Below are 11,521 nucleotides of genomic sequence, written 5' to 3'. Positions count from 1 at the left end.
AGGACGGCTGAGTTAGGGCTCAGCTACCTTCTTCTCTTCCCTCCGCTGGAAACAGAAGCTCCAGCAAATGTTTCTAACTCCTGGGTCCACTCAGCCATGTCCCCCTTGCAAAATCCTCCCCTTCCCGCACCCCCCTGCACCCAGCCAGCCAATCGGCGGCCTGAGAGGCTCACCAGACCCATCTCCCAGGGCCTTGGCGGGATAAAACCGGTCGGAGATGCCGAGTGGATGGGAACAAACTTCAGAAAGAGGAGAGACACCCGGCCCAGGGCACCCTCTCAGGTGGACCTAGGCAGTGAAGGCCTGTGTCCGGCCGGCCAGGTATGCCACCCAGGGGTTAGAAAGGAACTAGATGGCTGGGAAAAAAGTGGGAATTCAAGAAATGAGAGGGTGCAGGGAAGTCTGGCAACCCTTTCCTTTCCAAGTCAAATAGGTGAAGGCTGGGAGAGTGGAGGGAGAGGATACCGGGACTGGAGTCCCCGGCTTCCTCTGTGCTTCCAATCCCGGATCCTCCGGACTGATAAGTGAGTTAGGCCTGACTGAGATTGGCCTTACTTTCCCCTCACCCTCCCCGAATCTTGGCACGCGATCGATCGAAGTCTAAGGGACAGGGTTTGGGTAGATGGTCTAAGGTTAAAGGACTTGAGTCTCATGCCCCTTCCTTGGGTCTGTGCAGGGCAGCGGCATAGCGACGTAGTGCGGCCGAACCTGAGTAAAAAAGCCCCAAGTGCTCTGCACGCTGAGCGCGACTCCCTGGCGATGCCTCACAACTCCATCAGATCGGGTAAGGATGCGGCCGAGCCAGGACCCACGAGCCCCGGCGGCGCCGTGGAGCGTCGGTGCGTGCGCTCGGGTCCATAGGGGTCCATAGGGCTCGGGAGCTTCAGCTCCCGGCTAGCGAGACAACCTTGTTGGGGACGCAGCTTGGGGCGCCTTGGGCCTAACTCTCCGCTGGGGCCGCCTGGCTGTTTTCCGGGTCCCCCTCCACCTGACTGAGCCTCCCTCCCCAAGCTTTGGTTTCTGCGGACTACATGGATCGGTGAGGGGTTCTCTGTGGGGTCACCGGGGGTTGTACTTTGTGCTCCGTCTTGCACGACAGGTTACGGTGAACATCCTTCGCGTTCTCAGATCCGTGGCCGCCTGGGTGCTGGGCTTGTAGCTCCCTTGCCCCGCGACCTCTGCGCTCCCATCTCAGGATTCTTCCTGTGAATCCCCTAACAGGACTGTGAGCTCTGCGCATCTCTCATGCCCTCGAGAAAGGAGCCTATGGCCGAGGGTCTGGGAGCCAGTGGCATACTCTGGTGTTCCGGGATTCTCTTGCCCTTCACCGGGCAGACGCCGAGCGTCTCCTGCGGGGTGTCTGCGGGCGAGGACTGAACTGCTAGCGCATCCGAATCCACCTCCACACCTGCGCCCGGGGCCTAGGGCCTTCAAAGCGCTTGTGCTTCACGACTACCGTGCAGGCTCCCGGGGCTCCGGACCCAGGCCAGGCGGGGTCTGTACCGGGAACGAGTCCCCCAGGGTCGGGAACTGGTGGGCACGGCCGCTCTGACGCGCATCCTGTGCGGACAGCCAAAGGAGGCGCGATTCGGCCCGCGGTGATGGATGGAGGACGGCCGGCCTCGAGGAAGGCGATTTATGGGGCCAGGGCTCATCGCTATCGATTTGGGCCGGTGAAGTGAAAGGAAATCAATATTCTCGGCGAATAGGAAGTCCTGTTCCGCAAACGGGACATTTGTTATAATAAGGAGAGCCGGAGCCGGGGCGGCGCTGGCTGAGATCTCTATTTAGCCGAGAGCGCCGGGAGGTCAGGTTGTGCTGCGCAGTGCCGGGTCGGAGCGCCAAGGCTCCTCTAGGAGGGGCACCGGTAACCTCCAGGGGCGCCGAAAGGTTTCTCCTCTTGGTTCGTTCTAGATCCGCAGATGGAGCCAGCAGGATGCTTTCTCCGTTGCTCCAGCTGCCTTCTGAGAAAGGGACCAGAACCGTGCCAGCCACCCTCTGCGGACCTGGGGCAGTTTCTGGGGCTGCCAGGTTAGAGAGCTAAGACCCTTCACGCAGACGCAGGGCTAGTGAGGCCGGGGACTAGGCAGAGATGCCTGGCATACGTTACCCGGCTGCTCGCAGAAGCCAGGCGTTCTCCTCACACCACTTTCTAAAGCCAGAAAAAGGTGTAAATCCTTTAATCTTTAAGCCAAAGCAAGGTACAATACCCGACGTCGCCCTTGTCTTGGGGATCAGGACGGTCTCCCAGGCCTAGCGCGTGTGCCCAATGCCATCCCAGGCTGCTCCCATTCACTTCCGCCGGGTTTGGGGAGTTTTTTTGTTTTGTTTTGTTTTGTTTTTGTTTTGAGAGTTTCGCTGTTTACCCCCACGACCTTTGGGCGATGTTTGGAGGAATGGGTGCTCAAGGTCTTTGAATTTACCGGGTTGTGGGAGACCTTCCCCCGCCCCTCCCCGACGCTGCAGGGGAAAATAAAGCAATCACAGCCTCTCCGGTTGACTTTAAAAAAAAAATCGCTTCTTATTTTCATTCTAGAAACACTCATTAGAATTAATGGGAATCCAAGAAGGAAAGACAAAAGGCACGATTTATTTTTACTTTATTTTTTTATCGACAAAGATCTCAAGATGAGACTCGGATTTCCCATTAGCTCAGATGCAAATCACTGGGGGGATTGGAAGAGGGAGCCATCTTCCTCTGGCCCGACCAGGTATTTTTTGGCGAGGGCAGAGGGGGGGGCGGGTATCAAAGTGACTTCTTAACTCTCCAAACAAACAAGGTGGGGGTTGGGGGGGAGGGAGGGAGCCTACATTCGTTTAATTTAGTGCTTTAAAAAAAAAAGGAAAAATTGCTTTAAATGTCTCTGTTTAAGTGTCCCCAAATTCTTTCCGACTCTCTCTATAGGTCGAGCTAAATATAGGCACTTTTGCCTATATTTAAAACTCAATTCATAAGCTGATACTTCTTGTTTATATGAGCCCTTTTTCTCTCTCTCTCTCTTCGTTTTTAGCACCCCTCCCGCCCGCACCTTCTTTTCTAAGTTTATCTGTATGTAGAGAGCTCTCATCGAAGTTTTCTCTAGACTCCTGAGTGTGAGCAGCGGCTTGGCTTTTCGCGACATCGAGGCCGGCCAAGCACACCATTTCTAAAAACCTGAGACACCCTAGAAAAGTTTCCTGCACGCTTCTGCCCCCCAGGTTACCGAGGCTCACCCTCAGCTAATTTTGCTTGCAGAACTACAAAGCTTTGTTCCGAGGAAATGGTGCTAGCAAATTATTCTGGTGCCGGCCGGCTAGTCAGAGCTAAATGTTGGGTAAAATCCTCGGGATTTTTTGTTGCATCAGGGAACAAAATTTGCTACAGCAGAAAAAAATATTTTGTTTCAAAAGTTCATAAAAATAAATAAATGCCACATACATATTAAAATGTGAGTAAATATGTCAATGAGAAAGAATTCTATAAAAGCAAGCCAGTTGTCATCAAATTTTATAAGAAATAATTTGCAATCCTCATAATAACTTACGAAAAAAGTCAAAGATGAAATGTAAGATCAAGGAGAAAGAATACCACTTAGTTCCTGATCAGAGATCAGGAAACTAAAGCTCCTGTCAGTCCTCCTGGTTTTAGACTTGGAGGAAAGGGGAATAAATATATCTCAGGAAAGATTTGTTTCTTTTCCAGGTTTCTTGCCTGATTTAAAACAATGTCTTTTGGGAGAGGAGACATAGTATTGAGGAACATAAAGAGGTATTGGGGTTCCTCAATTCATCTTTGTTTCAAGACGGTCTATCCTCCCACCCTGCTCAATGCAAGTTAATTAGGAGATAATTTAGTTACTTTGTGAATTAGTTTTAAGATAAGTATCTTTTCAAGCTTTGTCACTTTAATTGCCCCACTGATTGATAAGAAGTAATTATTTCTAATTGACACTTTTTTGATGTCTATTGGAAGCATTTATCTCGGGCCATTTTGGGCTGGAAGGAAAGTTAATTAATTTTTTCAGTCTATATAAAAAAACGACTAATTTTTCTGAAAAGGACAAAGGGAAGTAAAATAAACAAAACAAAAACCAATCTCATGGAACTTCAATTATTAAGAAATATTCTGGTTCAAACCTATTAATAAATTTAAAACTTTCTATTTATGGCCCCAAATCTCTAATTTTAATGAAAAGTACATTTTGGGGAGAATGTACATTTTCTCATGAATAAATTCACAAGCTCTTTATATGCCAACTTCATTTTGGATTGAGTCCCTCTACTTGATAATTAATTTACAAAATGTAAAAGGCAGTGAAATTTTACATGTAGAAATGTAGAATCAATAGAATGCTCAGAATAAATGAAATTATTTTTGTAATCGTTAATAGAAAGATTTACTAGACCATTCTTGTTCTGTAATTATTGATGGGGTCAGTATAAAGGTGAAACTTTACTTATGGTGACATGCCATCTCATAACTAAACCTTGGAGTAAACAGTTTAATAATTTACAGACTCTAGGACAATTTTTAAAAATTCTATGAGAAATGAAGAATAAAGAGAGAAAGAAAGAAAGTGAATATGAGGTAATAGCAAAGCAAAAAAGATAGGAAGGTGCTTGAGAATAAAATGAAAGTGCTAATCTCAGAAAGGAAGGCAGCCAGGTGTATGAAATCTTTGCTCTTCAATATAAGAAAATTGAAATCCCATCTTCAAAATATATTCTTTTGAACACAAATTCTTTATCATAGACACCTATTCACCTTTTCTTCCACCCTAGACTCTTACTTTTCTATGCATAAAAAGGTAGAATCTTTGAGAGTCAGTTGGTCAGGAGATTAGGTATCTGACTATCAAAGTTTTGATTTGAGGGTCCAAAGAAAGGAAGTAAGAAAATAGTCATCGTGCTCTAAGTACTTACCAAGATATTGGCATGTTACTGTTTTAATTTTATGAAAGCCCCTGTACTCTTCATCTCTAGTCCCTATGCAGTCTATTCATATTCACACTTGTGACTTACTGACAGGAGAATATATTTGTGAGTAAACCCAAAGTAAAGATACACACACACACACACACACACACACACACAGACATTAGAAGAACATAATTATGCAAGATTCACTTCAGTTCGATTAATTTCAGCTAGTGCCTTTTCAATCATTTATATATAAAATATTGTCTGCTTATAATGATGTTTCTCCCAGATTACTCGGAGCTGAAAGAATGAGGAAACATTTTAAATGAAAAAGAAATTTAAGACGCACAAACAGCAGATAATATCACATACCAACCTCACTACTACCAAAACTGAAAAAATATAAATAATGCAAAAAATCAGCAAGGGAGAGTTTAGTAATGGAAAATTCCCCTGCAATTAAATGAAACAGTAATTTAGTGGAGATATGCCTGAATGAATTAGCATTTATTAATTGGTTCTCATAAAAACAATCTGTGTGTGTTTGGGGAGGGTAGTGTAGAAATTATATTTTTCCATAGGAAATGTCCCTCAAATACTTGTATCAAATTATGTCATTAGTACATTCTATTTTGTGAAAAGTTCCAATTCTTTCACTGGTAAGTTTCACCTGAAGTCTCCCACCCCCAGCAGAAATAAATGAAATGGGCCCCCCACTTCTCTTGGTACATTTCCAAACATAAAATTGATGGGTGTACACACAAACAGACAGAATCTACCATTCTTAGGAACATCCAAACCACATCCCCCAAAAGATTGCCAGATGACTCCAGTTTTCTGGGGCACAACTCACTGAGGCAGAGAAGGCTCCTTTGTAGTTTTGGTCCTCTCCAGCATATTGGAGCATCCTCACTGGCTCTGGCAGGAACTGCTTTGTAATCTCAATGAGGAGCTTGCTGGGGTTGACTGGTGCATGGATATGTTTACTTTCTCTTGCCACAGTTGATCTGTCTTTAGTTCTAACCATTTTCAAGGTGCTCTATTTATCAATCCAAGAGGTGCTGAGTTCTCAAGCTAAGAAGCTTTGAGCTCTGTTGTTCTGAGTACAGAAGAAGCCAAAAGATAAAAGAAGCAGCTTCCTTTTGGAAGACAGTGAAAGAGGAGCAGAGGGAGAGAGAGAGGAAAGTGGGAGGAAGAGAGGGAAGGGAGGGAGGAACAGAGTGAGTCCCCTATGAGATACAGATAGTTTCTGTTTTTAAGTTGAGACTTAGGTATAGGCTGAGACACTGGTTCCCCATCAGTCCTCACTTCTTTCAGAGCTAGAAGCTGAGGGTGCACTGTACATGAGAAGAATATGCCCCCCACTCTGTCCTTTGAAGGAGAGGACTCAAATTGTAGACCTTAGCCTAGGTTGTTTTGAAAAGGAAATAGGTGAAATGCTTGCTTCTACCAGGGGTGTTTGGAGGCTGTTTTTTGGGGGAAAGTACAGAAAACAATCCAGCCTATGGTGAATAGCCCTGAAATGGTCTCTGGAACAGGATGGGTGAACAGAAATTAACTGCACACTTATCTACAGTAATGACAGACTTTCAAGTAGATCTTGCGGATTGATGGCTATTTTTATCAAGTCCAGAGTTAGTCTGACGGGCCTATTTGGGTTACCAACCTGCTCCAGACCCCTCCACAGCCACATGATAAGCAAATGTCGGTCATTCAAGCTACTGGCCAGAAAAGGATCTTCCTGAGAAATTTTCTATTTAAACATGTAATTCATGTTACTGAGTTTGGGCTTCACCTTGGCGTTCCACAGAATGGGTCTGGGTAGAAACATACCTTTACTGAGTTTTGTTCAAGGTCAAAGGTAAGAAAGTTCAAGGCTCCTCAGGGTTACTTAGGCCATTTTTCTGTTTATTTCTGAAGATCCCCCGCACCCCGCGAATAGCCTCAAATGTCATATGAGATATCAAGTATTTCTAGGGCTCCTCATAGCAAGCCTTGTAGTCACTCCTGACCATCTAATGCTACTTTTATATCCAAAGAAAGAGAATCTGTCCACAAGAGCCAAGCTGACACTCACTTAGCAAGCTTTCAATAAATGGAAGCTACAATTATTGTCGCTGAGGACTGTTACAAGTATGGTGCTGTGCTCAGGGCAGATATATACATCATCTCATTTAATTCCCATAATTCTGCCCTGAAGCTATTGCTATTGATGTTTTTATAGAACAAGTAGAAAACTAATGCTCAGAGAGATAGATCTGACTCCATTTTCCTGCCCACTACTCCTACCCACCCAAAGTTTCATCAGCAACTCCTAGTCCTACCAGTAGAACAATGATCCACATCTGCAAACACAGTGAATACTCAGCCAGAACCCTAAGTGCCTGCACTAGTAGAAACCTTTAAGGTCTTCTATGAGCTCCTTTCCACATCCATGTCCTCAGCTCTCTAGCAATTAATTATCATAAACACTATTTCAGTATGATCCTCCGTCTTCCCAGCTGTGAAATGGATGATGTACTACTATCATGATATCTCTCCTCAAAGTCACTGTAGGGAGAAAGAAGGAGAAAGACTTTTTAAAAACCCACAGGACTATAGTGTTTCTGCTTACACCAGAGAAAACAGCCATCCTTAGCACCCCAAAAGCTTGAAGGTCTATAGGAGGCTTAGTTCTCTACCTTGGCAATTTAAGACCCACACTAGTCTGGGTCCATTTTAGGGATGAATGAGTATTTGTGGCAGAAATAACTTTGCAGTCACCAGACCTGCCCACCATGCCAGGGACTAGCACTGGACAGCCCTTTCTCCATGCAACACAGCCAGAAGTGGTAGAGTCACTGGATGGGTGGCTCCTACACTTAGCTTCATTCCCTCTGCAGTCTCCTCTGAGTCCCTCTAACTGAAGGGTTCAAAACCAAAGAAATGTACTCACTACCTTACTTATATAACTGTAACCCCTCTGTACATTACCTTGACAATAAAAAAACAACAACAAGACTTTTGCTCCGTTGATCCTTTAGACAGGTTCAGTTTGTAAACATGTTTGTAAGGAGGACCTTCTTAATAATTTTATTGTTTCAGGTGGACAGTAGCTGGGTTGTACTTGAGCAGCTTGTATTTCTCAGATAAAAACCTATCTTTGGCTAAGAAAGAAGAAGCACTTCTTCCCTTTCTTCTTTTGATTGTATTTTTTTCTTCTTGTATTTGGCTGCAGTGGTCAGTGTTTTTGTCTTTTCCATTCATTTTCCTAAGTGGCCTTAGAGTGACCTGGGTAGTTAGTGCTAATTAGTCTGCTGAGACATAATGCCACTCTCAGGTCAGCACGGCAGAAAGGTCTGGATACTGACTGGGTGATGCATCTAAGAGGGAAATGGCTTAATCTGTGTCATCATGTGAATTGTGTGTTTGCACACACCAGGGGACTAACTCTCTGTGTGAGTTGCATTTTTTTTAATTCCCCAGTGTTTCTAGAAAAACAGTAAAACTATTATTTTGGGGGATAAGCTCAGGGGCCGTGAGATGTCAAGAGGGTGAGGGACTTTTGAATGAGTGTAAAGCCAGTGCACTGTGGCAGCCACCTTTCACCAAAGTGCCTGCTTTGCCAGCAGCAGGAGGAAGATAAGCCTTGAGGCTTTGTTCTTAACCCAGACCTTGTTGTTTTCTTCTGGAGTGACCTTATACAAGTCAGTTGTCTCTCTGAGCTTGATTTCTAAATCTGTGTAAACTAGAAGGATGTTGTAGAGCTTCTAGAAAGCAATGTAAGTAAAAGTGGTGTTTTCACTGGGCAAAGAGCAGCTAGTCAAGAAATTGTTTTCTGCCAGATACACTGATAACCAGGGAGGGAGGTCTTCAGGGCACATTTCCAATGCTCTCTTGTCTTAGTACTTTCTGTGAAACTTCAAATGGGTAATTTGAAACCCAACTTGAAACTTCGTTTCTCTGAAAATGTGGGACAGACTTCCACATAGCCAAAACAATAGGCACATCATGTATTGAGGTGAAAAGGAGAGGATAAATGGGCTGGGTGCTGGTGGCTCAAACCTGTAATCCTAGCTATTCAGAAAGCTGAGGACCTGGAGGATGGAGGTTCAAAGCTATCTCTGGTAAAAAAGTCTGAAAGATTCCATTTCCAATCAGACAGCAAAATTCCAGACTGGCCAGCCACGAATAAGAAAGCTTAGCAAGAGAGCTGAGGACCTGAGTTCAATTCCTAGTACCAGCACAAATAAATAAATAAATAAAGTAATACCTGGGAAAGTTGGCCAAGCTTCCCTCAGCCACTGTTGGCTGTTAGGTAGTCCCATCTAGGAAAGGATTTCCATTTCAGTTTCCCAGAAAACCCAATAGTAGGGGGAGCATTAGGCATATAATGGAACAATCTGTCTATGGACTTTATGTTAGAATCAGAACACTCAGGGAGTTAGTATTATGAATTTGTCTGAGAGCAAACAGAGCTCATATGAGTCTGCCCTGATTCTTTGTACACAGTTAAGATGCCAGAGACAAAAAAAACACCTCTCTTAGTAACTTGTTTTGCTTTTTGTTTGTTTGTTTTCTGTTATTGGGGTTTGAACTCCGGACTTGGGTGGTTTCCTTTAGCTTGTTTTTTTTCTGTTTTTTGGTTTGGTTTGGTTTGGTTTTTGGTAATGATCCTGGGGCAAGAACTCAGGGCCTGGGCATGGTCTCTGAGCATTTTCAGCTCAAAGCTTGCACTCCTATCACTTGAACCACAGCTCCAGCTCTTTTTTTGGTGTGGGGGATAATTTTTCTCAAGGGGGGACATTGAAGATAAGAGTCTCACCGATTTTCTTTTCCAGGCTGTATTCAAACCAGGATTCTCAGATCTTAACTTTTGAGTAGTTAGAATTACAGGCGTGAGAGCCCTAGGCACCTGGCTAGGACCCTGCTTTCAATCAACATAAATTCCATATTGACTTAAAATATTAAAATCCACCATTTTCTGTTTTATCCTGCATTTTTTAAAATTTCACCTTTCCCACTTACTTTTTTATGGTTTCCTATTTGGTGTAATAGTAATACAGCTTTGGCATGATGGCAAATCTACTGACATCTAAAGGTCTGAGTAGTGAAGCACCAACCCTTGACATGAGCTATGTTGTGCTCTTTGATTCCATCACTGAGACTGGTCCATGTTCCTGTGCCAAAATGGAGCTGATGGCAATGGGATGAATTCCTGATACTCTTACTGGGGTGTATCTGGTCAGGTGTCTTGCTATGACATTGAAGTGGGAGCAAGGAGGCAGAAGGATGTTAGTACTGGAGGCAAGCTAGGAAGCAGCTAGAATCTAACTCAGCTTTAACAAGTCCTCATGGAGGCTACCTGCCACATATAGAACACCATTTATGGTCAGGAGAGAGAAAGTAAATGATTGGGATTTGACAAAATCCATTATTCCATTTAAAGAGAACAGACACACAGTCTCTGAGAGGGGAATAAGCAGAGTAAACCATTCAAGGACAGGACTAGAATGAGCATTGACAATTCAAGGGTGGATATAGAGCTGCTCGTCCACCAGGGAGTATCAGCAGTCATCTTGAATAGCCATGCTACCACATCATCACCACTGGTAGATAAACCTCATCTGGCCTTCTAAAGTCTTCTAAAGGCCTTGAACATTACTCCAGAAAGGCAGCCTATGAAACTATGTGAAATTAGCTCCATGATAGTCTAGGCTAGGGATCCATCTAGTGTAGCCTGGAAGCTCAAAGCAAAAGGCCACAGTGCTGTAGGTGCCAGTATTGTGGAGACATGCCCACTTCTGCCAAACCTAAATGCTTGCTGGAGACTTCCAGTGCTCAATTCCTGTGCCATCATAGTTTGCAAACTTTGTAGGGCTTTTCCTCTCTAAGCCTCCCACCTCCTTGTTGTTGACATGTCCTTCTGTTCTGAGATTCTGTCTTCCTTAGGGCCTGGCTGGTTGAGCCCTATTAGCTATAAAGTATTTACTTTCTGTACTGTAGTGTAGCCACAATTATGTACAACCTTCTACTGATTGCTTTGCCAGTGTTCCTCAATTTGCCCACATGGATGGTGCCTGTCTTGAGGCCAGGGAACTTATCCCCCTGCATTGGCACTGATGAAATGGACTGTTCTTTAGGGTTAGCTACACCTGGCTTTCAACCCCATTCATCTGTTCATATCTACCTGACTTAAGGAGCCATTTACTTTGTCAATCCAGTGGGATGCATCAGTCCTGCCTCAAGATGTGAAGCATTTGAACCCCACATCCTAACTATACTCAGCCAACCTAGCTCCTATGTCACCATCCTCAAAGACTTCCAGTTTTCCTTTCTTCAATTCCCCAAGGCCTCCTATGCCTACATTTTTTAGGCTGTTTGGAAGTCTACTTTGCTGAGGTGTGTTCATCTCTGTGGTTCTTACCTTCTAGACTACAGCTACTTGAGTTCCGAGCCAGACAGGTTCTGCATACATCTGAAAAGTTGTAAAGGTTTTTTTTTTTTTTTGGGTCCGGTCGTGGGGCCTGAACTCTGGGCCTGGCCGCTGTCCCTCAGCTCTTCAGCTCAAGGCTAGCGCTCTACCACTTGAGCCATAGCACCACTTCCGGCTTTTTTCTTTTTGCTTATGTGGTGCTGGGGA

At 44.6% G+C, this 11,521-nt stretch overlaps 1 protein-coding gene across 9 annotated transcripts in view; it reads left to right on the top strand.

Annotated features, from left to right (window-relative positions):
* Nucleotides 1–233: 233 nt before the first annotated feature.
* Nucleotides 234–11,521, top strand: part of Pax8 (paired box 8) — a 58,161-nt gene continuing 46,873 nt past the window's right edge. For 8 of the 9 annotated variants that reach the window (XM_013036338.1, XM_013036337.1, XM_013036331.1 and 5 more), the window contains exons 1-3: nt 234–321; nt 677–784; nt 1,915–2,031. In XM_013036338.1, the coding sequence (XP_012891792.1) occupies nt 760–784; nt 1,915–2,031 (142 nt within the window). In that variant the 5' untranslated portion in view covers nt 234–321; nt 677–759. The remainder of the gene's footprint in view (nt 322–676; nt 785–1,914; nt 2,032–11,521) is intronic. The other variant, XM_013036332.1, reaches the window with a different exon arrangement.

Source organism: Dipodomys ordii, unplaced genomic scaffold, assembly GCF_000151885.1.
Source record: "Dipodomys ordii isolate 6190 unplaced genomic scaffold, Dord_2.0 Scaffold271, whole genome shotgun sequence".
Classification (NCBI taxonomy): Eukaryota; Metazoa; Chordata; class Mammalia; order Rodentia; family Heteromyidae; genus Dipodomys; species Dipodomys ordii.
This window is presented reverse-complemented; position numbering and strand designations above follow the sequence as displayed.